Raw genomic sequence first — 25,657 nt, 5'->3', positions numbered from 1 at the left:
TCGGTGCCTGTGTGCTGGTGAGGCCAGCAAAGCTGGGAAAGCAGCTGCAGCTATGGGCTGAAGGAGGGGGTCTGTGCTCCAGATGAGATGGAGGAAAGAGGATTCTCTGCTTTTCTGTCAGCTTCCACTGCAGTCTCAACCATGGGATGTAGTGGCCAAGGACAGCTGTCTTGTTCATGAATGAAGAATAATGAAGCACAATATCAGAGGAGCATAAAAAGGAGGAGAGTGGATTTGGAAAGAAATCAGGCTGGGATCATTGTTTAACTCCTGCTTTGTGAAAAAAGCTAGAAACCTGTAAAATATAATAATCTCCTACCTGAAATATTCTCCTACTTGTTTGGCAGAGGCTGTAATTGGCAATTTTACTGTAAAAAGTACAAAAAGAAAAGTATTGAAAATGCGTATCAGATCTCTTAAAAAAATCAACACAATGAAACATCCAAATTCTGTCTTGGCCAGTTCAGGCTCAATAACTGGGGGAGGCTGATACAGTTACTTACTGTAACCCTACTTACTGTAACAATAGTAGAATTACAGTAAGTAGAGTTACAGTAAGCAGACATCGCTGGACATCAATCCATTTACTCAGATGACTAGTTGTGGGGATTAAGACTTTGTTCATATTGAGCAGATTCCAACCCACATGCTCACCTCCCCTTCTTCACCTATTGTCTAATAAGGGATATTTTAAGATAAAGTTACTCTGGGTAGCTCCCACTGAAAATGCTCCACTGTGCATAAAATCAGGAAGCAAAGGTGCCAAAGGCAATATGATTATTTTGCTTTGTGAAGCATACAGCTTTGTTGAAGAACATGTTCTTAATCCTAGTGTCTGCTCCAAGGAAAACAAGTGTTTGACATTCAAATGACACTGGACTAGAGTCATAGAATCACAGAATGTCCTGATTTGGAAGGGACCTACAAGGATCATTGAGTCCAGCTCCTGTCCCTGCACATGACAACCCCACAGTTCACACCGTGTGTCTGAGGGTGTTGTCCAGTCTCTTCTTGAACACTGTCAGGCTTGGGCCCGTGACACCTCCCTGGGGAGCCTGTTCCAGTGCTCCACCACCCTCTGGGTGAAGAACCTTTTCCTCATGTCCAACTTAAACCTCCCCTGGCACATCTTCCTGCCACTCCTGCGGGTTCCCCTTGTGAGGAAACTGTAGACCATGATGAGGTCTTCTCTCAGTCTCCTCCAGGCTGGAAAAAACAAGTGACTTTAGCTGCTCCTCATATGGCCTCCTCTCCAAACCGTTCACCAACTTCGTAACCCTTTTCTGGACACTCTCCAGTAGCTTTATATCCTTTTTATCCTGTGGCGTCCAGAACTGCACACAGTGCTCCAGGTGAGGCCGCACCAGTGCAGAGCAGAGCGGGACCATCACCTCCAGACATCTCCAGAGCATGAATACTATGTCAAGCCTCACTAGTCAAGCAACATGGGTGGGAGTGGGAGAGAAGAAGAGCTGGTGCCACCCAACTGACCTTGACAGGTGATATACGCTCATGAGCTGCTGAGCTGGCAGTGCTCACAGCTGCCTGGCTGCATTACTAAGAACAAGGTGCCTGGGGCAAGAGCAGCACCAGCACCCAGGGAAGCTATACCGCTGTATGTTAAGTAGTGTGGCAGCCTCTGGAGTGGTGGTGCCACAGCATTCAGGCAGCAGCTCAACAGGGGCCCAGTGCAGGTGAGGCAAAAATACCCGAGTGACAGCAACCTTTGGGCTAGAAATTGTTTCCTCTCAGGTACATGTACAGCACCTGCCTTCATTACACACCCCGCTGATGAGACATCTCTGGAAGAGCAGTTGGAGGGAGAAAAGGGGGGGATGTAAGGTGTTGGTTTTTTGTTTGTTTGTTTGTGTTTGTTTTTGGATTTTTTGTTGTTTCTGTTTTTTGTTGTTGTTGTTTTTAACAGGCTGTGGGATAGTACTCCAGTCCACATCTAAAAACACAGGAACAAAATATAAAGAGGCAGGATTTTTTATTTCCTTCCTCTAAGAAACATCAGGAAAGCCTAGAAGAATGTGATCTATTACATTTTTACCCTTGGGTATGGTACACCATAGCTAGGAACAAACAGCTGCAACTGGGGAAGAACGTGCTTTAGAGTCACTCAAGACTGCAAAAACATTTAAAAATGCATTCTTTATTTATCTCCTCTTTCACAGGCAAGCCCTCATCAGTCATAACATTTAAACGTACTTAACTTTACTGTACTTAAAGTGTATTAAACTGTACTTAACTAGAACATCTGTCCCACAGAAACCAATTACATCTGTAATTATCTGTGCCCAAGCTCAGAGGCTGGCAGAGGGGGAGGCACTTTTAACTTCATCTCTGCCTCCACACTGCAGGTGTCTCATGTATCTTCTCTCTCTCAAGACGTGGATCTCCAGCGCGTTGCTGGTGTGGCAGGCACGGCCCTGGCACTGATGGCAGGTGAAGACCGCGTCTCTTTAAGTGGCCAGATCACTGACACAGCCGCAGCCTTGGTCCCTCAGCATGACCTGACCTGGCAGATGCATCCTACCAGCCGGCCCTGGACCAGGTTAGCTCCAGCTGGCTTTAGTCCTACACTGCAAATACCTCACCTGCAGGGTCTGGGGAGGCAGGAAACTACCGGGTAAGGTCCACGATCAAGGGGTGAGATGAACTGGGTTTGACAGTGTACAGGGAGGCACATCCCTTGGACACAAAGAACAGTTACAGTGTTTTGAAGCTCCTTTTATTCTAAGCGAAGAGATGCTTTATATGGTTGATACTGAATTTCATCAATAATATTTAACCCACCTGGCCAAAATAAAGTAAGGACGGGAAAATAAAACAAAACAGGGAAATCTTCCAGCTATATTTATGCAGGTTTAAAAATACATTAATAACACAGCATCCCCTCAGTCAATGAATCCAGTCCTCACCTATCACAGGCACATCCTTTCCACAAACCCTTTCGCAAACCAAATATTCATCCGCTAGTTTTCCAGCTACCATACCCCCCCCCTTTTTTCTCCTTCAGTTAAGTTCTCCAAGGCAAAACCAAAATAGCTGTAAAGCAGAATATCCCTGAGTATGTCTGAGAAAAATAAGATAGGAATTCAGAACCAAGCACAAAGTCATTACTAAAACATACCACTATAGCATGACATTGTTAGATTTTCAGCATCCAAAGTGTGAAAATCACATTAATAAGGATCTTCCTGAGAATTAATTCCAGTATCCTCAATGTAGGCAGAGAATAAGTAAATTGTTCTCATGTTCCTCTGTTTAACTGATCTGTGATAGCTCCCTATGAATCCATAAACACCACAGATTTATATAAAAACACAGATAATAGGTATGACTATTTTAATATTTCTCATCTGTTCCTAACTGAGGAATGCTAGATCTCTGCTCATGAAAATAACAGCTGAAGTACTGTTCCGTATAATTTGCTGACATGACATCTGGAAAAGATTTTAAAGCTCTTTTTTCAATAAGAAGAACGTTTTTTTTTCTTTCTTTTTTGTAATTCCCGGAATATTTAATGGGGCTTGTTTAACTGTGCAGGAGAGGTCAGAACTGAAGAGAAATGTATTATCAGCTTTGCAAAATATGAGCTGTAAGAATTTTTAAAAACTGACACAATGCTGTAATTAACACTGCTCACAAGTGTTTATTGGAATAAATAAGAATAATATCAATGGCTAAAATCAATGAATGCTCACTTATGGCACTGCGAGGTAAGGGCAGGCAGCTTTGTATTCAGGACATTTTTACTTTGCTATTTTCCTCATACATTAAGTTGTCGACTTTGCATGCTTGATGGCAGGCTGTTTCACGGCTTTGTGGGTATCTGCAAAGCCACAAAGTTTGACACTAAGCATAACAAATTCCATTGTTTTTCAGTACTCTGTCCACGTCAATGTTTTCAACTAAAAGCCTACCAAAAACTCTACCAAACCCTATCTTTAAATTCCCGAATTCAATAAACTCTGTGTTCCCGTAAGAAGCCTATTCTGTTTTAATGTCAAAAATTTAAAGTTTATAAAAAAACAGATCTTTAAGGCCTGAAAGAACCACAGGGTATCTCATAATTTGTTTCACCTACCATGAAAAATAGGCTAACAATTTCATTCCACTTTCTGTGAATGCTGTTGTAGACTGTATGTTTGACCGAAGCGAGACAGGTGGAGTTCGCAATAGTAGGTGTTCTGAATCCCTGATAAAATGTGCATCTATTATTTCTAATGCAAATTTATCTCTTATCAACTGCAGTCATAGCTTCTCATGCTTTCTTTGTTATTGACTGAGGCTGTCTCTGCTACTTTCAGCTGCTGTACTGAAGAATGTGCTTATATTTATATTTATATTTTAGGAGACAATTTTAATCCCATAAAGTCTCTATCCATCATGAAGTGGCTGAACTCTCCTAAGTGTCATGACAAGAGATTGTCTCTGGTTCTGAAATAATTTCAGAGGTTCTCTTTTGCACTATTCTTTTAAAAAAAGTCTTTAAAATGATGACACCAGAAGTAGTCAAATAATTCAGTATTAGTCTCAGAGAAGTTCTACAAAGAAGTCAAGATAGCTTTTCCCTCCCCTTTTCATGAAGGCAAGAACTGTATTTGTTCTTATGGCACAGCATAACAACTCATGTTGAGCTACTTGTTCACTTTGACACCTAAATCTTTCCCAGATTTTTAGTGCTTGCAATGACACAAGTTCTCCAGTTCTGTTTCCTTAGCATCCACATTCGCTTCTTTCATTTTGTCTCTAATGCAACCAAAATGTTCTGGTTAATTCCATAGGATTTGGTCTGCCTTGTTTGACTTCAATCAATGTTTTCTCCTCCTGTTTCTCTGGACTGAGCACATTATTATAAATGCATGTACCCTACTGCCAACAGGAGCAAATATTTTTTAATCTCTCTGGAATTTGCCTTGGGTTCCGTTTTCCTCCAGTGAGCCTGTTCCAATCAGTAAAGCAGAATGTAATTATATGATGAAGACAGTTAAAACTAAAGAAAAATTAGCTCTTCCAAACGCTGAGACTGAGTGAAAACCCAGCCAAAGAATGCTGTACTTATCTTTTTGGAACAGAATCTTTACTGAAGTTTGAGATTATAGAAAAGAAATGGCTTATTGGGTTTTAAAGAATTAAACAAACATATAATATTTACCTTTTTTCTTTGAGTCAGGTACCTGGAATATCTTATGTTGAGTTTCAATGCCTGTGGTCTGTGAAACAGAACAGAAACACAAATGAACTATTAATCTTACTAAGTTTCCAAGGACTGCTTGACAAAAAGGTGTTAACAGTCAGCCACTTCATGGCTTGTTCAAGGAGTGTACACTAGATTAGGACAAGTGTGATACGGGTTAAATAACTAGTGGAAAAGGAGTGAACATGTAAAGGCTGGGCTTTTGTTATCATTTGTTTGTTTGCTTTTCTTTTTTCTCCCAAGCAGAAGGCAAGCCAGGCATTCAGTATTCGGCCTGACTTCCAAAAGCTCAGAAAGCTCAGCAACTTACGTTCACTTTGCAAGCTACTGGGTGCTCAGCATTATAAAAATATTTAAATTAAATTCAATTTCATGAAAATAGGAACAGAACATAAGATTACATTATTTTCACCTATGATTTTAAGTGTTTTTCAGTTACGACAAGGCTCACGTTGTTTAAAGAATTATGTAGGATGCTGAACAGCAATAATGGAGATGCGATGTTTTTAAAAAAGATTAGATCTTATAGCAACTATTCTGACAGTGACCCTTTAGTAAACTTGATCCCATGGTTGCTGCAAGGCCAGCTAATGCTGAGTACCAAATCGCACACTCTAAATGCCAGGAAGGGGCATGATGCAGCTTTAAAATATTGCCAGTACAAGTATTTCAGAGGTGGTGCTTGGTAATGATCCCAAAGTTGATTAAAAAATATATTGCCTGTTTCCCTAGAATGTCCTGTGACTTTTCCCTTTCTCTTCTTTTCACAGCACTCGACTAGACTGGAAAACACAACTGAAAATGTTTTAATGGACTTGGCAAAAATCCTGTTCGATGAAACTGGATGAAATAGGTCCAGCTGAGGGAATGCGGTGTTAGTAGTTTTGGAGACTGAAGAAGAGCCAGTATAATCTCCAGCTCCAAGGCATATTCTTTCACAGAAAGATCTAAATGTATCAAATAATAAATTAATGAGGCATAATTTTACCATTTTTTCCTGCCCCAGACTTATTGGTCTTGATAATTCACTGAAAGATGAAATAGACAATAAAGACCAATGGGCATTCCAGGTCAGCAGCTTTTGGTGATAAAACTGTCTAAAGTTACAGTGGTTGAACTAAGTTGTCATATATCAGTCTCTGGTCAGAAAAAGACCACAATATGTTTCTACCAGGATGAAAAATACTCACATGTTTGCTTTCATGACTTCTGTCCTTAGCACTGCTGTGAAAGTGTCTTGATGTTTTCGTCTTTTTCTGCACAGAAAATAGTATGTAACCATTTTGATTCATGAGGGAATATTACAGTTACAAAGAAAAAAAACAACAACAGTGCAAATAAACATGATGATCACAATGCCAGAAGGAACACATGTAAGCAAGCTGCTCAAGACTGAATTCTTTTTGCTGTTCTGTTCAGCAAATATTTATGAACCTGGATACAAACATATACTGACGAGAGACCTTGCTTCCTACTCAATATGGCTTGTTTATTTTTAGTCTGGGAACCTGGATAACCATGCTTTCTCAGTAGTATTAATTGCCACTGCTCTGTTTTTCTGATGTTGGAGCTTCTGAAAAGAAAGATTAGCATAAAATACAAATAGCTTGGGAAGCACTGGTCTACCTATTGAACCAATGAAAGCATTAATAAAGCAGCCAGAATTACAATGTTTATGCACATAAAAAGAATATTATCCATCAAACTATGAATGTGACTTCTTCTTTCCAAATGACAGTTTGCTTTCTCTAGGCAACAGTCAGAGTGTTCCTATTCTACATCTGAGGGCCATAGTGTTTCCTAGGCTGATCAGTAAAGTGCCATTGAGAGGTACATACAGTTCTATGAATTTCTGTCAAAAACTGTACTGTGCCTGTGAGATTCCTTGCTATTCACCCTTTTCAAATACCTTTAAGAACTTCCATCAAGAACAACGGGAATTTTGCTAAGTCTTTTGATCTAATAACCTTACTCACTGAAGTAGCTTCATATGGGAAAGACGCGCATAATCATGAAAAGAACAGAAGAAAGAATCTTCTTTCAGGAATTGTTGTACAGCTCTTTCAAACTCATTTAATAAACTGTTGCTATTTTCTTTACACAGTTACAGTATCACTCTGACGGCTTTTGCTGCCGGTATACATCCAGCAAAAGAGTTTTAATCCATTGCATGAAAATTGTATGAATAAAATTCATACAATTTCATTGCATGAAATATGTTTTTGCCTACGTTTCGGCACAGAAATTACAGAACAGGACCTGGTGAGGCTCTACTTCACTAAAAATTTTGCAATGTATACTGGTGTTTACAGGTATTGGCAGGCATAGCCTTACAGAATCCAGCTCTTAGGTGGCCAAAGCTGTGTTCAGTCCTGAACATGCTCATCCTCTCCTAAGACAGGCACATGATGGCATGGGCTCTGTAGCCAGAGGAATCTCTGCTGAAGAAGACTCCTCTTTATTGTTTATTAAATTAGTAACTAGTTTCTACAGAACAGTCACTTTTAAAACAGAGATGTTTGAATAATCACCTAAAGCTGTGGTTTCGTAGACCAATGAGACCCTCTAAGGATTTCCTGCTACTGAAGGAGAAAGTTTCCTTTGTACTTGGTCCTGCCTCCCCTAGTCCAAACTCTGCCACTTTGGTCCCCGCTCCTAACTAGTGTTTTCCTCCATCCCTTAAACTGGCTCTGATGCTCAAGCAAAACCTTGTGTGAGGTGATTTAACTCACGAACCCATCAGAGAACAATCTCATTCTTATTGGTGGGTTTGCTTCCTATCAGTTTAGTGTGTTAAAACAGGTTATGGCAAGGACTGAACATTTGAGGTATATAACTGGAAGGAATACACAGAAAGGAATGTGGCAGGAGGAGACAAGGGAGGACAGAAAATGGTTGTTAAATGGCTCCTCACAAAATGTGAAAAGTCTATCGGGATGAGAAATGTGCTAATTCATTACTTAGTACAGTTCCTGAAGTAATTAAGTTTTAACAAATGCTCTTGTGTAGGTTCTGTATGACTCAAGTGTTTCTAGGAAGGCATCCCTGCCCTTCCTTTTTCTTGGTTGTTTCTTTTATGTATATCCCCAAGCAAGTCACCAGTTTTAAAGGCTAAACTAAATGGACAAGAAACAATACCCTAACTTTCTGCAGTGGTCTTCTGTGTTTGTTTGGACTTTGGTTATTTAAAGCAGTGTTACACCCCTCCCATTCTTTTTCTGAATCTGAAAGTCCCCTGAAATCACAATTATCCAAAAGGATTCCACATCTCCCATGTCATGAAGGACACAACTCATTATATGGCCTTTAATCCCAATCCCTGGGATGAATACCATTCACAGATGTTTTGCAATAAGCAGTTATGAATGAGAGTTATGTGGCAGCCTGCTCAATCTACAGCTTAATCACAGGCAACAGGGGAACCCTGTCTTGCCTTTATGTACCATTTACAGACCATATGGAAATGGTTCTTATGGAGGTCAGAAAAACCCACCGACTGGCATGTTGAATGTTTCGACACAAATAAGGCTATTTTAAGCAAACGAAGTGGAAAGGCCTGAAGTTTTAGGCATTTTTTTCTCAAGTTGCTAGTCCATAGTGCTTCCAGCCCCATGTCACACCCCCATGCACACCACACTGCCAGTCAGGCGAGACAACATGGGGCAAGAAAGCATGACGGGCTGAGAAGTACTAAAAGACCCAGGATACTTGGTGTTATCCAGAAATTGCTGATAACTTTAGAGTCCATTTACCATTTTCATTCTAAAGTTTTCATGATTATCTATCTATCTATCTATCTATCTATCTATCTATCTATCTATCTATCTATCTATCAATCATCTATCTATCTATCTATCTATCTATCTATCTATCTATCTATCTATCTTATTTTAAAGCCAGCAAATCCACCTGAATGAGTGGAAAACCTGTCTGGACTTCACCTTACTTAAGTACAAAACCCCATAGCTTTGCTTAAACTCTGGATGACAGTGGGACTAAGTGGAACTATTGGACTTTGCACAAATATGTGTTCTCCATATAACTTCTCCAGGGACAAATGCCTCCAGGGAGGGGCAGAGCACATAAAGTGATCTGTGGCAGTTTCCCTCACCACAAGTGCACTCACCAGAGCTTATCTGTCTACATCATATTTCAAACTATCATGTCTGAAACTAGATCTAAAACTCCAAATCATGAAATTCGTCAACTAGCCCAGTCACCTGAAATGATTATCTGCATGTTTTGCAAATTGTTACTCAGTTTTACACACTCTTAGTACACAGTTTTTGTACTAGTTTCTGCTCTTACTGTTGGTTATTTACTGCATTTATGTCATAAACAGGAAGCAACAATTTACAGAACTATTATTGTTGGCTAAAATCCATCCACAAGCTTTCAAAAAGTAATGCCCTCACAAAAGTTTGTTTTGCTTATCTACAGGAAACATCTTGAGTAATATTATGGTAATCACAGGCATCAAAGAAATAAACACCAAGGACGGACAAAACCCCATGTTTCAACCCACTCTTTTCAGCAAAACAAGGAAATACAGGTTTCAGGAAAATAAAATGTCTCATTGCCCCCCAGTGAAAGCACTTTGTGAAATCTGGGGCTACATTTGTGAGATTAGAAGTAGGCAGTGGGGCAGTCTGATGTTGACAGCAGTTAGCACCAGTGTGATGACTTGCCTGCATCTGTGAGAGGAGAACACAACTCCTGAACACTCTGTGCTGGGTACCTGAATGTATGGCTGACACCCCTATACATGGGTACCATACTTCTTGTGCTTAAAGCTGGTGCCCTCCTCCTCCTCGCCCTGACCCTATGTCTGCTGACTCAGCTGTACCACAGAACCTGACAAGTAGAAAGCCACCCTCTTTTGGAACAAACCCACCACCTTCTGGACAATCTGGGTTAAGCTATAGGGTAAGTTAATAGTATTGCGCTGAGCTGTTCGTTTGGACTGTATCTCTACGGGCTATTGATTCGTTAATTACTACTCTGACTGACTTAATCCGAAGGTTCTTCAAAACAGAGACTGTTAAACTCTAGCGATTCTTTCCCAGTGGCATTCAGGACAGAGATGTAAACAGACAAGAAAAAGTCATAGCATACCTTAGTACCCAGTTTTAGCTGGTGTGCAGCAAGATCACCGGAGTCTGGGCTGTCAGAACTTTGACTGCTGTGAAACATGAGCATTGTTTTGTTTAATTTCCAGATTTGGTTATTGCAAACAGTATTTTGCTGCATTCATCCCAACCATTAGCAAGTGTTTTCTGTAGTAACCCTAGCAGTAGAGATGTAAATGTGTTTTTCACGTGCCTGTCTTCCAGATCCACATTTTAATTTTATAGATCTATAGCTAACCTGAAAAAAGTGGGCATCATCATCTTAGGGAAAACTTGGTTACTGCAAGAGATGCGACCTATCCAGATCGCATCTCCTACTTCTACATAGGTTTGTTTTAGTTCTGCTTCATACACCTTTCCCCTCCCAAATACTCTCACAGAACATCATTGTCTTTGTTCCCAGCGATCCTTCTCCTACTGCTGATGATGCATTAAGATCTTTTGTGTCTTTATGTCTTTGCAGCTTAGCACCAGTTGTGAAGCTTTTGATTTCTATACTCTGGGCACTTAAAGTTTGATGAGATAGAGCCAAGCTTTTAATGTTTCCCCAAAAAAGAAATGTACAAAAGTTTTATTCCTCAATAAATGACCATAGGGCCAGAGCTGTTCAAACATAAATGCCCACCTCTCATAAACCACTTGGACAATGGATCTTGCAGTCACTCACAGTCTGCACTAGCACAGGAGGAACTGATCATGTTTAATAGGTGTATCCTGTGGTCAGTGTATAGATTCTTGCACTGCTATAAATTACCCTAAACTTAACTCCTTTGGCTGAATGGAATCAGACTAACATCTTCCATGGTTAACAAAATTAGGTTTACACAAAACCAAAACAATATACTTTATATTGTGGCTGGCTTACTCTGCAAAATGTAAGGCTGAAAAAAGGAGATTGATTTAAGTGATGCAATAGGCCAAGCTCTGTGCCCATTAAGTTTCATTTCTCCCCTGAAAGGCCATCTGGGGGAAATACAGAGCTCTGCTTCCAATGAAATGGCTATTAAGGTTTGGGTATAAGATTTGTATGCAATTTTTTAAGGACCATTAAATTAAGGAGTGTGACTATTAAAAATCTGATTTTAGTATCTTTTCTAACATTTACTCAGGCACTCTTTATGAGGTGCAGAGAACAAAAAATAAATTGTGGCATATCTGAAGTTACCTGGAATCGCAGTCTAACACATCAGAATTCGGGACCTTGGAGTTCATCCTGGCTTGCTCTTTCAGTAATTTCTCGTATTCCTTCAGGCACAGATAATAACAAGAAGCACGACACATTTAATTTACTGCCTAAAGAAAGCCATTATCAAATGTATTATTGCTATAACCCTATGGAGTATTATGTTTTCCTACAGTAGGATCAACTGAGGCAGGAGAAGAGGCCTAGGGGAGACGTTCCTTACCTCCCTGCTATGAACACAGTAGTCCAAGAGAGCATCACAGAAATGCTGTCCTATTGACTCCAAGTCTTTCACATCAAAATGGCTTCTTTGTCTGTAGCCTGCAGCATCAATAGAAGCAAGACAGAAATGAAAATGTCAGTCATCCTGCAGACTGCTAGGTATCTGTGATATGTCAGGATGGTGGCTGACTGCAAACTCACATCATCTTTCACTGACAGATGATGGACAGGTCTATGACTGCTGGAGTTTTATACAGATGGTATTATATATCAGTATTCTGCCTATATGAACAAATCTATCCACTCAGAGAGGGTTAACTATAATGCATAGTTAACTGATCCCTATTACAAAATCTCGTAAAAATAGAGCTGTCTTCAGTTACTGCTTTTAGTTTGCACTCTACTAATATTGTTTCATGATACGTACGCAATAATGCTAGTGGTGGCCTGAAGGGCTGTGAGACGAATGCCCTAGTTTTAGTGTTTTTTTCCAACTCTTATCTTAAATCATCATTAACTTCTACCCAGTAAGATAGAACATCAAGCAGGGGATGGTAGCTCAAGCTACCATTTTCCATGAATAAACAAAAATAAAGGTCTTGTTTGACGATTCCTAACAAATAGCTACAGAGAAATGTCTCACCCAACTTAGAGCCACAAAGAGAGGCTTCCAAAGTGTAGCTGTTGTTGATGCCCATCTTCCACATTACCACTCGACCTGTGCCTTGTTTGTTCTTTCGTACTCTGAAACGGCAGTCTGGGAATGAGAACTTAAAAGACAAGTACAGCATCAGCCTTTGAAGTAAATAGGAAGATGCAATAATTTCACTTTAACCGTGCAAGCTTTTTAAAATCTTATCTACTGGGTAAATAATCGTGAGTTTTCAGTCTACTTGAATAATTGCACAACCTATGTCAGAGCATACTGTTATTACTCGTACAATGGAGATGTAGGTAAAATAATAGCCCTTTGATTAAATATTTATTTTACTTCAAGGATTTCTGAGACATGTGCAAGTAATTTTTTTATATGGCTGCACTTATGTTTCTAAACAATCCTATATAGACAGCTGACCAGCTGAGCTACCATGAATCCTGCTATATACCAACATGCATATTTACTAAAAAGTTGGAATAGCTTTTCTTTCATGAGTTAATAGACCAACACTTTGATGCAACTGATTTGGAGCTCACAACCACCTCATTATTGATATCTGAGGAAAACAGTATTAGCTGCAAGTACGCAATGACATCTAGTAGGGTAGTTTGTATGTTGTTTCATTCCTGAGCCTTTGCAACCTTTCTGCTTCAAAAGAAGCTTCCTGCAGTTAGAATTTGGTGGAAAATGACATATTTTAAAACCTGCCATTTCCTACTAAACTTTTTTTTTTTTCCCTAACTGAAATATCTTTAACAAATCTGGTGATTTTGACATAATTTTCAACAGAAGCTTTCAAAAAGGTTCAATTTGGAGAAATATTTTTATTCTTTAGTTTCTTATTTTTTTACTTGTTTGTTTTTAATTCTGCAATGTATTTTAAAGCTGCATTTGATATATGAGTACACAATATTTAATGTTAGTTTCTGGCATTGTTAAAACAATGTTTGATATTCACGTTTTTTAAAATTACTTTGATATTCACTTTTTTCCATCCTTTTAAAAAATCTTTAAAAAATGCTAACTTTATGTCCCAATTCAGCATGATAAATTTTAGAGAGCTGTAATTTCAAAGGAGTTAAAATTTCATATTCCTACAATTTCTAGTTTTAGTCAACTGAAGGTAATTTTACTGGGTGGAATGCAGTCTTTTAGTAAACGTGGTACCTTAAAAAAAATCAGCAGTCCCAGGTGGTGCTTTAACTTTTAGTTAAGTTTCTAGCCAGACAATTGCTTACCTTATCTGGGCAGCTCTTGCTCAGGAAGAGTGGGAAGACACGTGGATTCCGGTATGGTGTTTTTACTTGATGCTTTCTCTCACAGCCATACATGAAGACATTTTTTTTCATGTTGTGGCCATGGATGTCACAATACAGAAAAACCTCACGTTCTTCCATCACTCTGTAATATGGGATGACATAGAATACTTTATTAAAAGTGCTTGTTTGGTTGTTTTTTTCCACCTCAGAAGTGAGTGTAACCTAAGGAGAAAGAAATCAATACGCTTCATATTTTGAGCTCTAAGTTAAACCCTTAGTGTGCTAGATTATAGCCAAACTGCTCATTTCCTTTCAGAATAAAACACTTATCACTGCACAGAAATAACATATTAGTGTATGGATCATCAGCCTTTGTCCATGTGTTTGTTCTCACTCTGAGGCTCAGTTATGTACATCCGGCTCGGTAGATGCGTAAATGAGCACATTGTACAGCTGAATCCAGCTACTCTTATCTGCTGCTCTTTCACTATTGTACATGTGTTGAATAACACATGCTGTATGCACTCACAAGACTGAAGCATAAATGGCAGTGAATACTCCTTCCTTTATCGAACTGGAGACATAATTTTTTATGATGTGTCAAGATTCTACAATGTATTATTGCTTAACTAAGTTTTAAAAGAAAATTCAGAGGTAGACACATTGGGGTTTAGCAACCCCAATGCTTAATTTGTGTCAAAGCACAGATCTACAGGAACGATGTGATGGTAGCACAGCTTGTCACTGGCTTTAGTCCAGGCAGGAGTTGGAAATCCATGGTGGAACTAAGAAGGAGGCAGTAATAAATGTCTCAGCTGACAGTAGCTGAACACGAGGCTGAAGGTCAGTAGCAATTCAGCAGACATAATTAATATTGATTACAGGGCACTCACAACTGCAGGCTGTCTTCATGCAGTAAGAAAGGAATTCTAATGGAAAATGCAAGGGACAGTGCTCATCCCCTGTCAGCTGGGGATCTACATGCCAAAACATTCATTTGAAAGAATACAGATCTTACTTAAAATAGCCTGTAACTAGATGAAAAACATTAAATGAAATAATTCTGACACTGGTGTTCTGCAGAAGAATCTTGTTTGTGTTAATTTGTTACAGAAGGATTTAGTTTACTAGCTGAAGATTTAGTTTAATACCTAAAGATTTAGTTTTTTTATCCAGAGTATCAATGTCTCTGTGACTGGAAGTCTGCATAAGAAATCAAATATATTTGCACAAAACATACAGCAAACTTGGCAATCTTTGCTGTCAAATGGACATCTGGGTTCTCTTCTGAACGTAATTTCATTCTGGGATGTGGTTGTATGTCAGAAAAGGAAAAAATGAGAGAAATAAGGAATTTGATAAGTAGATTTTGGCAGAGGATAGTGGGGAGAAATATGCTGAAAATGTTTTAACAAAAACTCTTTTACTTTAGAGATATAACTTATTACGAGGAATGGAGAAAAGATATTAAAGGAAAACAATCAAAATACTGCAGAAAAAAAATAATCCACTCTGAAATGCAACTGCATGTAACCAAAACAGTCAAAAAGTCTCAGGTACAGTGCAAAGATGTAAACAATACCAAACCAACAAGGGGCAGAGAAGTCACACTAACAAAGAAACAGTGGAAAGGAAAATAATCTATTCTAAAAGGAAAGAAAATTAGTTTACCTTTTGATCATGTTTCGGGTATACCAGATGGAAGGATAATATTTCTTCATTTTAGATCTGTATTTGCGGTTCAAGTCCTGACCTGCTAAAGAACAGCGGTGATTTCCCACAATCACACCATCTGGGTTCAACATGGGTACCACTTTGAAGACAAAATTGTCCCGCAGCAGTTGAGCTTTGCTTGAATCACCAAGAATGTAATCCAGAAAGCCCTTCATTATCCAGGAACTATTAGTTTCTCCTGGGTGCACCCTCGCAGTTAGTATCACAGCCTTCCTCTCGGTGCCCTCGCTGCTTTTGGGGGGGTTGGTGATAGTTAAAACATACACTATGTTTCCTGCCAATGAATGGCACAAGATGTGAATCTGGCAGAATTTGGACTTCACTGGATCTTTAGAGATGGCCACCAGGTACTCCTGCAGGTTGGAGTAGGTGTAAGGATAGCAGTGGGCAAAGTAGCAAGTGTCTTGGTCATAAGGGAACTGGAATGTCCAAGTGAGTGAGAAATACCGACGTTCACCTTGAACCGCATTGTTTTTGTAATACTTGATTTCATTTCCAGTCCTTCGCCAGCCAACGCTATGTTTCTTAGCGTCGGCTTCTGAGTACAACAGTGGCCGCAAACCACGTTTATATAAGCTGTTACGCTTGGTAAAGTTGACAATAGTGAAGCGATATGGCATCCCTGCCTGCGTATTGCTTACTTGGAAGTAGTACCACTGCATGTATCTGCTTGTGTAGAGGTCAGCGCGCAGGGTCAGCTGGTACTCAAATTCATTGCTGGTAGGCAGAAAGAAGACAAACGGTTGTGATGCTGGTTAGTGCTGCAGTATGATGCAGTGTCAAATAATGCGGACTGCCATTAAAAAGCACCCCACAGTGAATCAGGTGCAAATCTGATTTATGTTGTCATAAATCAAAGTCTACACTGTTGCCAGGAAAAATGCCTAATCGCACCCAGTGTGTCAATAACACCACTGCTGTCTTCATTAGGACTTTTAGTAATAACTAGGACTTCTGTGTTTAAGAAAATGTGTTGATTTTGTGTGGGTGATTATCACCTATAGAAAACCTTCAGTATTATGCAGCGGCCATCAGACCATTTCATATGAAGGTTGCCCGAAACTACTTTTGAAGATTATTCAATTAGTGCAAAACAAGTTTTAAACCTAGAGTAAGACACTGTGCTCAGAAACTGATAGGCTGCTGATAATAACAACTCTGATAGTAACTCCATCTTAATAAAAGAAAAAAATATTAGAAACTTACACTTTGACCACCTTCTGCAAATTCCCACTCTCAAACCGTGCTTCAAAAATCAGTGTGTTGTCCTCTTTCTGGTGGACGATCTGCTTCAAGGGACAGATACCTCTCACTTGGGAATACATAAAGCAGGGGTTTTTGTTAGCTAAGGGAAGGAGCAGAACAGGTGTCTTTCATTTCAGTCAGAGCCATTTTAGGCAATACCTGCATCCCTCTGAAAATTTCTTCTAGAAACAGACAACTGTATGGAGCTGAATTTCAAAGCATATCTTAAGTAAGCATAAAATAAATTATATGAAGATTTTGCTGCTCATTCCCACTTAATCTTATGGAGTTCAGTCAGCCTAAGATCTGATTCTGTCTTGGAGGTACCTGTGTCTCTCTGTACAAGCAAGGGGCAATTCATATTCTGTACTTAGGCAAAGCAACTGAGTTAGGTGGAACAACTATGACTCAGCTCCCCCAGGTCTTTTCCCCAGTCAAATGAGCAACTTCTCTATTCAGAAATCACATGTAGCTGACAATTCCTGACATCAATTTGTTTTTAAATCCCTGAGTTCAACTATTCTCATCTAGAAGTAAGAAAGATGACACCCTGACCCAGCAGCAATCACTTCTATATTGCAAGTGTTGTTTTCACATCACTTTTGGCATGCAGTTTGAGCCTGTAGCTCCTTTTGATCTGTTCTGCTATCTCATTCACTGTTCCTCAGATGAAGCATTCACAGGGTATAACTCAACTTTTAATTGCAATCTTAATGACCACAGTTCATCAGATAAACAGAAGCTCTGCATCTGTCATCAGCAAGAATTTATTTTTCTGGTTGGGAAATTGTTTAGGTTCCAGAAAGCTTTTGCCACCAATGTGTGGAAAACTGGGGTAATCAAAACTTCCTGTCATCCCTAAACTGTACCCACAAAACAGAGAGGATGCATCTCTTCTGCTGAAAGCTGGGAGCCCAGACATCCTGCTGCAGAGTCCATGTAGCCATGCTGGCGACTCTGGCCGACACCAGCAGCACAAGCTGCGCTCTGATGCTTGGGTTTGGGCCAGCTCAGGGAAAAAGACGACAGATGAAAACTGTAGGTATTCCAGGCTGGAACTGTGTACTGTGAGACTGTGGGTTTCACACTGCCAATGTTGAACTGGCTGTCTAATCTGCCAGAAGTGAAATTCACTGCTACATAACTTTCTAACTAGCAAAATGAAGGGGTTGTACTGGTGGCTGGACACTGATCACCAAGCTGTTGTTTTCTCAGCTCCTGTCTTCTTGCTTTTCTCTGTGTTCTTGCTCGTGGATTCTCCTGACCCTGTGCCACACGACAGGGCTAAAGCTGTACAGCAGACCCTGTTCATATCAGAGTTGTGTCTGCCCTTGCTTGAGTGGGGCTGTGTTAAAGATTTATCCTGCAGCAGTCTGTCTGTCTTATTCTCTCCTGTAGTGTTTCTAAAGCTCTGACAGCACTACTCAGGGAAGTCATGTAAAGCCAAGATTCCTAGAAGTCATTTTTTCATTCCTTGAATCACTGTTGCCATATGTGAAGACGCTGTATTCAGTGTATTGTTCTTTATGATTGAAGTTACTACAGACCCATAGCGGTCTTTATTAGAGAAGGGCTATTAGCTTTGCTAGGTGGGATACCCACTTGAATAATTACTTTCTGTTTAGATTCAATTCCATTCACAGTTTCTCTATCCTTCCCTTCCTCTTCCTTAACATCAAGGGAGAAAAATATTTCAGAAGTTAATCCAGTAAAATTGTTTATGGAAACATCTCTATCAGTCAAATGATATGGAATGAATGCACAAAGAAAATCTGAGAACGCACAAAGAAAATAATGGTATTTTGATGTTTCTGCATGGGAGTCACCATTGGATTGTATTTTTCTCTCCTAAACCAGATTTTAGGAGGGCCTGTAGGACCTCAGCAGTAGGTAGTTCCAAGACAGGCAGTAACTCCCAGCTCCTGCTGAACTCAAATTCAAATTCAGTAGGAATCAGGAATGTGCCACTGCCGTCTCTCACAGGATGCAATGGCCCATTACACGCCAGTCAAAACCTGTAGCAGTCAGGTCAGAAATCTGCATAAGTGCAGATGCCTGTCCTACCCTACAGAGCTTCTCTGCAGGGAGGATTTTAAGGTTTCAAAAATTGATTTATTTATATGTAACTGAGATGGCAAAGCTAGCAAACTAGAAGTGTCTGTCCCAGGAACAGAAAGGAGATGATGAACTCCATAGGGCTCCAAAGTTCTCCTCCTCCCACCAGCTTCTGTCCCCCAGCTGGCTGCAGTGTCCATCAGCCCAGTTTGCACAAGCAGTCCACTCTCCCTGCTGCAAGCAGGGATGAGCAAGTAAAGGCTGCAGGGCTCTGAAGTTCTCTGCAGGTCCTGCTACCAGTCAAACCCAAGGCTGGGAGGCAAAGCAGCACAGTCAAGGCAGTGAACATGCACTTTCAGCCACATAAAAACTCACCAAAGTCAACAAATACTATTGCTATCCGTATATTTATACACAGAGTCTTCACAGCGATAGCAAACTCTCATATTCTGCTTCAGCCTGATGTTTCCTAGCGCAGGAATTGCAAACTGCCTGTAACTGCCTGCACAACGTCTTTACTCTGGAGCAGGAGTGAGAACTGGACATATGTAAAGGCAGCAGGTTTTACCTCCTCCATTGGCAAGTTTCATTTATGAAGTCTGAGAACCATGATACCAAAATATACACTTTGCTGGAGAGATGTACAGGCTGAAATAAGAGCATCCAGTCACCTGTGCACGAAGTTCGAGTCAGTAATAAAGGACCAGGAAAGGTGAATTTTTGAAGAACAGCAACTAAAGGAACATAAGAGAAATCACTGTCCTTGTTTATAAAAAGCCAGGGAGCTGGGATTCAGCATGTTCCTTTGTATCTTATCCATTGCAATAAATTAGAAGATCCAGTTGCAGAGGACAGAGGTTCCTTCCTAGTCACACAGGAGTTACCAGTTTTCTTGGTCGTCAAATGTAGAAACCTACTAGTGACAGGTAATATGCTTGTACTGCAGAAGTAGCTAATTTCTAAATAAACATGATGTCAGAGAACCAGTGCTTTTCAGTATATTGCACGCTTTTACTGACTATGCTGACCTCAAGAAGGCTGCCAGATCCCTTTCAGCTTTGTGCTTCTGAAAATTTTGTGCTCACATCTAGTTATCCTAGCATTACAAAACTATTATCATCCTTTCTTATCTACATAGAAGTATCCCAGGACCAAAATCAACAACTGCCAGAAGTTCCAAGTTCATCCAAGGCAACTGGATCAACTTGCCAAACACAGAAATAATAACTCTGATAATCAACTGGTGATGGCTGAATAAGGCAACTAACTCCCTTTAATTCTGTCTAATTAATCCTTGCCCGACTTGAAAGCCTGTAATCAAGCACTGATCCAATATGGCCAGATTTTGTTTAGAAGTCTTGGCAAAACTACTATAGCAAACAGAATAATAAAATATTTTCCCAACACAGACTTCAGGAGCTGGTCTTGCAGTTATGCAGCTCTCATATTTTTTGCTTTCTCTTTTGGCTGTTAAGTTATTGTTCTCCACTCATATTTTCACAACAAACTCATTTTAAGCTTGTTCATACTGTAATTCACTGAGAACAATGGCTTGACCTGAGTTGAACTTCTGAGATTATTAACAGTATGAGCAGAATTTATGGCTGATGAGACAGCTGTGTAGCTAATTTCCTTCCCTATGTATAGGAAAATAATTTATTCTGAAGTGCTTTAAAATAACAATGGAAAATCATATTGGTTTCACCAGGCTTTGAATTAGGTTCTTAAAGGATATAAAAGCAGGTACTTCATCTGCCTACAGCTGACAGCAAGATTCTTCAGTGTACCCACCTTCTTCCAGATAAACCACGGTGCCTTTGTCAGGATTTTGGTAGGGTGGTGTCACCTCCAAACCTGTTGGAGTGTACAATGGCTCAGGGCTAGTGGGTATCCAGTCTGAAAAAGAAGAGACACACGGAGGACTACAAGCAGGAAGATTGTATTAGAGTATTTATAATACATATTGAAAAGTGATTCATCCTATTTATATCAGTTGCTCATAAATGAACAGGGAAGCTGACTTTTGAACCTGATTTTTGGATCTGTAAACAAATCTTCACTAAATAAAAAATACATAACAACCTGTGCATGGAATAACTTTCTGTTGTGCAAATGCACCTCTGTTTCCTGTACAGCTTTCTTACCATCAGTGAGGATGATAACGGTGAACATTAGATGGCACTGGTACCACTAGGAAAACAGAAGCTCCAGCTACAGAGAGAAGTAATTGATTGCTGACCATGCAGATGCTGCATGGCTATAATGCAGTGTATCCATGTGACTTGCATGACATCTGCCTGGCATGTCTAAGATTCTGACAGTAGACCTTTCTTTACTGTAATACAGTAGTCCTATCCCATTCCATTCAAGACAATGGGATCTCGTTCCAAAGGTAACAGAATAAAGGCAAAAATGGCTCAGTCCCACCTCTGTGCATTTTTGATTTTCACTGATTACTTCTAAATTGCAATTGGTTGTATCTGTAAAGTGCATGGACTGTTCAAGTTTTCACTATCATGTAACAGATTTGCAGTATGACTTTCGTACAGACTGCATTAAAGCAGTTATTAGCTGACATTCATATTTAACCATATAGCCCTGAAATATAGTACTGTCATTGCTAGTAACAGGGCATGAGGTTTGTACTGAGTTTGCAAGGCCTAAGGACAGAGGTTTGTCAGGTTTCTTCTGTTTGAACTTCTATTTATCTGTGTGCAGCTTTGTTTCACTTAATTTCACTGTGACAGCAATTTCTTTAATTGATCAGGTATATATGGATAATTTGGTTTACTTTTATCTTTGTGTAGTATAACCATAGGCTTACACAGACAGCAATAACAAGCAGCTGTTCTGAGTAGAAATGCAGACCTAGAGCTAGATAAAACTCATTTTAGGGGTAGTAAAGAGTACAAGGAAATAATACCTAACATATGTAAAGAACACTGTATATGTTACATTCAGATGTAACATGGAGCTGAAGACTGATAAAGAAAGAGAGAGGTGTAAGAGTGAGCTAGCAAACATATGACAATGATCCCAGAGTTATTTGGATACTAGAGTGAGGAAAAGAAGTCATCAGTACAAATATTGTATTTCTCCCAGCAAAGGACTCCAGAAGCTGACAATTTGCAACAAACCACCCCTCCCTCTACCAGAATGAAATCTCTACAGCAAAACCAATGACCTACAGGAGCAGTGGAAGGGGAACCCAGGAGAAGGGTGTGAGTGAAGCACATGTATAAAAATTTTAACTGCATTAACGTTTTTTATTTTTCTCTAGCAAGAAGATCTGGACTAATAATGATTTCTCTCTAAAGATTAGCCAAAAAGGCCAATGGCATCCTGGCTTGCATCAGAAATAGTGTGGCCAGCACAACTAGGGCAGTGATTGTCCCCCTGTACTCCGCACTGGTGAGGTTGCACCTCAAATATTGTGTTCAGTTTTGGGTCCTCAATACAAGGAAGACATTGAGGTGCTGGAGAGAGTTCAGAGAAGGGCAACAAAGTTGGTGAAGGATCTGGACCACAAGACTTATGAGGAAAGGCTGAGAGAACTGGGGCTGTTTAGCCTGGAGAAAAGGAGGCTGAGGGGAGACCTTATCGCTGTCTACAGCTACCTGAAAGGAGGTTGTGGTGAGGTGGGTGTTGGTCTCTTTTGTCAATAGGCAGTCATAAGACAAGACAAAATGGCCTCAAGTTTCACCAGGGGATGTTTAGATTGGATATTAGGGAAAATTTCTTCATGGAAAGGGTTGTCAGGCATTGGAACAGGCTGCCCAGGGAAGTGGCTGAGTCACCATCCCTGGAGATGATTAGAAGGTGTGTAGATGTGGCACTTATGGACATGGTTTAGGGGTGGACTTGGCAGTGCTAGGTTTACAATGGGACTTGATGACCTTAAGTGTCTTTTCCCACCTAAACGATTCTATGATTCTACTTCACTTGTACTAACAATATATTCTTTGCTTTATTTATATTTAAGGTGTGCTTCCTCTTGGCCCATACACAAGATTTTGAGCATAACACAATAACTTACCTATGTGCTTAATTCTGTCCTTGATGACTTCAAATTGGTGTGGCCAGTGCACCAGGAAAAACTGGTCACCGGCAGGTGCTGAGTCACACAGATTCTGAGACTCTTGAGGATGGGGTGCCTCTGCCTCAGAGTCAGATAATAACATAATCTGTTTTGCCCTTGGAAGAAGATGAGCACAAACAGAATCTATAAGAAAGCAAAAGAACCCTCACATCAGTCTTTCTTGCTCTTCCAAGTGGAAACAGGCGGCAGTGATTATCTATGTGAAATTAACGGCACAATAAAATTACATTCCACTGAAATGTAAATTTAATGCTCCACCCTATAAATCACACTGAATTTAAAAGTAGCATTGAATTAACAGATAATTAATTAAACTACAAAATACACCAAGTATCCAACTGCATCAGGGAATAGCTTATTTAGGTTTCTACATGAAATCTTGGCACCTTTTATTATTACTGCTTTTATTACTAGTGTGTTATGGTAAGGCCTGCAATCTCAATGCCCAACTCAAAATCTGTACTGTGTAAGAATATACAAATAACAAACAAAGCTTATTCCTACTAAACTTGTCACACAGAATGTATGCAACAAGACTGTACTGGCTAGCATGACAGGAGAGGTAAGAATCCGATGCTATCAAGAATTCTGTAAAGCAACAGAAACATTTGGAGGAGATGGGGGCAGTTTTTGCTTGTCAGCAAGGAATTTTCTTAAAAGTTATGAGAAGCGACTTGAATGAAAACATGACAGGCAGAGAAAAGGCTTTGAAAAAAATCTAGTAATTAGATGTCTGGGACTGCAGGTACTGTGCACTGACCACAACACTGCCCAGAGTTAATTACTTGTCTTTGCCATAGATATGAAAAGATCCCCTTTCAAAGCATTTCACGTCCTCCCTACTATCTGCTTAAAGTCGGCCAAAAGATAAGAGTTTGCTTTCATGGGAAATTTTTTTTTTGTATTTTCTTTGGGTCTGAATCAGATACCAGCGCCTGCAGGACTTATTTTACCAGCAAAAAATTCTAATCAGCTTTAGACTTGGTTTCTAGATCTACTTCTCACAACAAACAAAATAACATAATAAGGAAAAGCACTTCACCTGAAGAATCTACTTTCAAGTATAGATGACAACATATGTGAAAAACAAATGAATTAGAAACAAAACTGCTGAACCCATTTTTACACGCTAGTTCATACTTAACTATAATGGATACCTGGATACTAAAATGCCAAATCAGTAACTGGTGATCAAGGGCATGGTGTGAGATAGGACTGAGATAATTACTCACCTAGGTCAAGAACCATAAAGCGTGACTAGACGTACCTCCAATTTTGTTTAGAGCTTGACAGTTTTGCGAGCACTAATATCTTTCCCCTTCCACTTTCTTCCACCCTGTGATCTCCCAGGCAAAACGTAGGAGAATAATTGAAAGGGTCCTAACCTGTAAGATCAGCACACTGCTGACTGTCTTCTGCCACAAATGAGTCAAGAAGGTCTTCATCCTAAAGAAAATAAGAAATTAAAATACTAAAATAAAATCAAAAATTCACAGTAGGACAACTTGCTCTTGTTTATTTTCAGAGAGAAGAGCTGCCTCTGTTTTCATAGATTTATAGGATAGCTCGGGTTGGCAGGGACCTTCAAAGGTCATCTAGTCCAACCTCCAGTTTGGGTTTACTATGTAGCCTGAGTAATTTGCATGAACTCGTCATGTTATCTGCCATTATTCCTGGCCACCGTTCGAAGGAGATGTGCTTTCACTTGTCCTGTTTCCCCAGTGCCTCTCTCGTGCAGCTGTGGTATTCCCACTCTTGTGTGAAAAGCTAGAGCAGAAAACTGATATAAAAAAGATGTTTGGTTTTCAGCTGCATTAATTAGCCCTCTGATCCAATTCATCAAACAAGCCTAATGTCAGAGCAGGAGAGGCAATGGAAACAAACAGCTAGGACAGCCCTGGTGGCAGCCCAGATATATGCCACAATTATCCCAAAGCAATAAGGACTAGGACAGGGAGGTGAGGAATGTGTTCCTGGGGAACTGAGGCATAACACTTGGCAAAAATTAAAAAAGCACCACTCTGCAACCAAAGTGCATGTGGGCTGTGAAAAGTGACCAATTACCCTGGGTTAAGTTTGAAGCGCATGGGCCAGGCAGCACTGAGAGAACAGTGCTTGTCCCCTTCAATGTGCTTAACACAGGACATTTATTTCCTGGGTTTTCAGTCTAGTCCCCTTTCATTAACATCATGTTCAATTAAAACGTGAATTTCCTTTCTGAAATATGAATAAATGCTGATAACATCAAATGCATTTCACAGCTGGTAAAAATACTTTCAGCTCCTATATAAAAATTCTGGTCTTATTTACGTTCACCATATTTGCAAATATAAAACAGGGTTTCTAAAAACCTGCCAGTCCAGTAGCTGATCAGGAGCTTGTTTTTTGCAGGTCAAGAACCGAAAACAGTTCACAAACCAAAGCACAGATAAAATCATAATGTAGAGGAGGCAGAGGATGCATAGGATTTTACTTTGCTCAGTAACAAAGAGCCATACTGGTCTCAATAACACAGATAGCGCTCAGGATGAGCTCTCAGGACAAGGATTTGGGTAGTGTGATATACATCAAGGTCCCCAAATTTAGTTCACAGCCAGGTGCGCTCTGCCATGCATGTCAGGTGCCTGTAGGAAATGTCACTGGGGTTGCCTACTCAGTTTTTTATGAGAATAAGAAGCAATTGCTTCTAATGAACTGCAGCCGATATCCCCACGATCTGGGACCCGCCCAGAGGGGAGCAGGCACCGAGGGGACTTACTGAGCTGCCTTCCTCCCTGATGCCGGGGCTCGCCCCGTCCCGTCCCGCTGCCCGGGCGGCAGGACAGGCCATCCCGAAGCGGCGGAACCGCCGTAAGCCCGACGCCAGC

The 25,657-nt window shown here is 40.1% G+C and overlaps 1 protein-coding gene across 1 annotated transcript; it reads right to left on the bottom strand.

The window, feature by feature from the left end:
- Positions 1 to 135: 135 nt before the first annotated feature.
- On the bottom strand, positions 136 to 25,620 carry AGBL3 (AGBL carboxypeptidase 3; the record flags this gene model as incomplete). Its single annotated transcript, XM_082071954.1, has 15 exons — positions 136 to 169; positions 320 to 368; positions 5,165 to 5,222; positions 6,397 to 6,462; positions 10,322 to 10,388; positions 11,501 to 11,580; positions 11,742 to 11,839; positions 12,384 to 12,510; positions 13,637 to 13,799; positions 15,329 to 16,108; positions 16,598 to 16,736; positions 20,483 to 20,587; positions 22,728 to 22,913; positions 24,176 to 24,236; positions 25,549 to 25,620. The coding sequence occupies 15 exons, from the start codon at positions 25,618 to 25,620 to the stop codon at positions 136 to 138; spliced, it is 2,085 nt and encodes a 694-aa protein (XP_081928080.1).
- Positions 25,621 to 25,657: the final 37 nt, after the last annotated feature.

Source organism: Streptopelia decaocto (assembly GCF_964273445.1).
Source record: "Streptopelia decaocto genome assembly, chromosome: 1".
NCBI lineage: Eukaryota > Metazoa > Chordata > Aves > Columbiformes > Columbidae > Streptopelia > Streptopelia decaocto.
The sequence above is the reverse complement of the archived record's forward strand: the minus strand, read 5'-3'. Positions and strand labels throughout refer to the sequence as shown.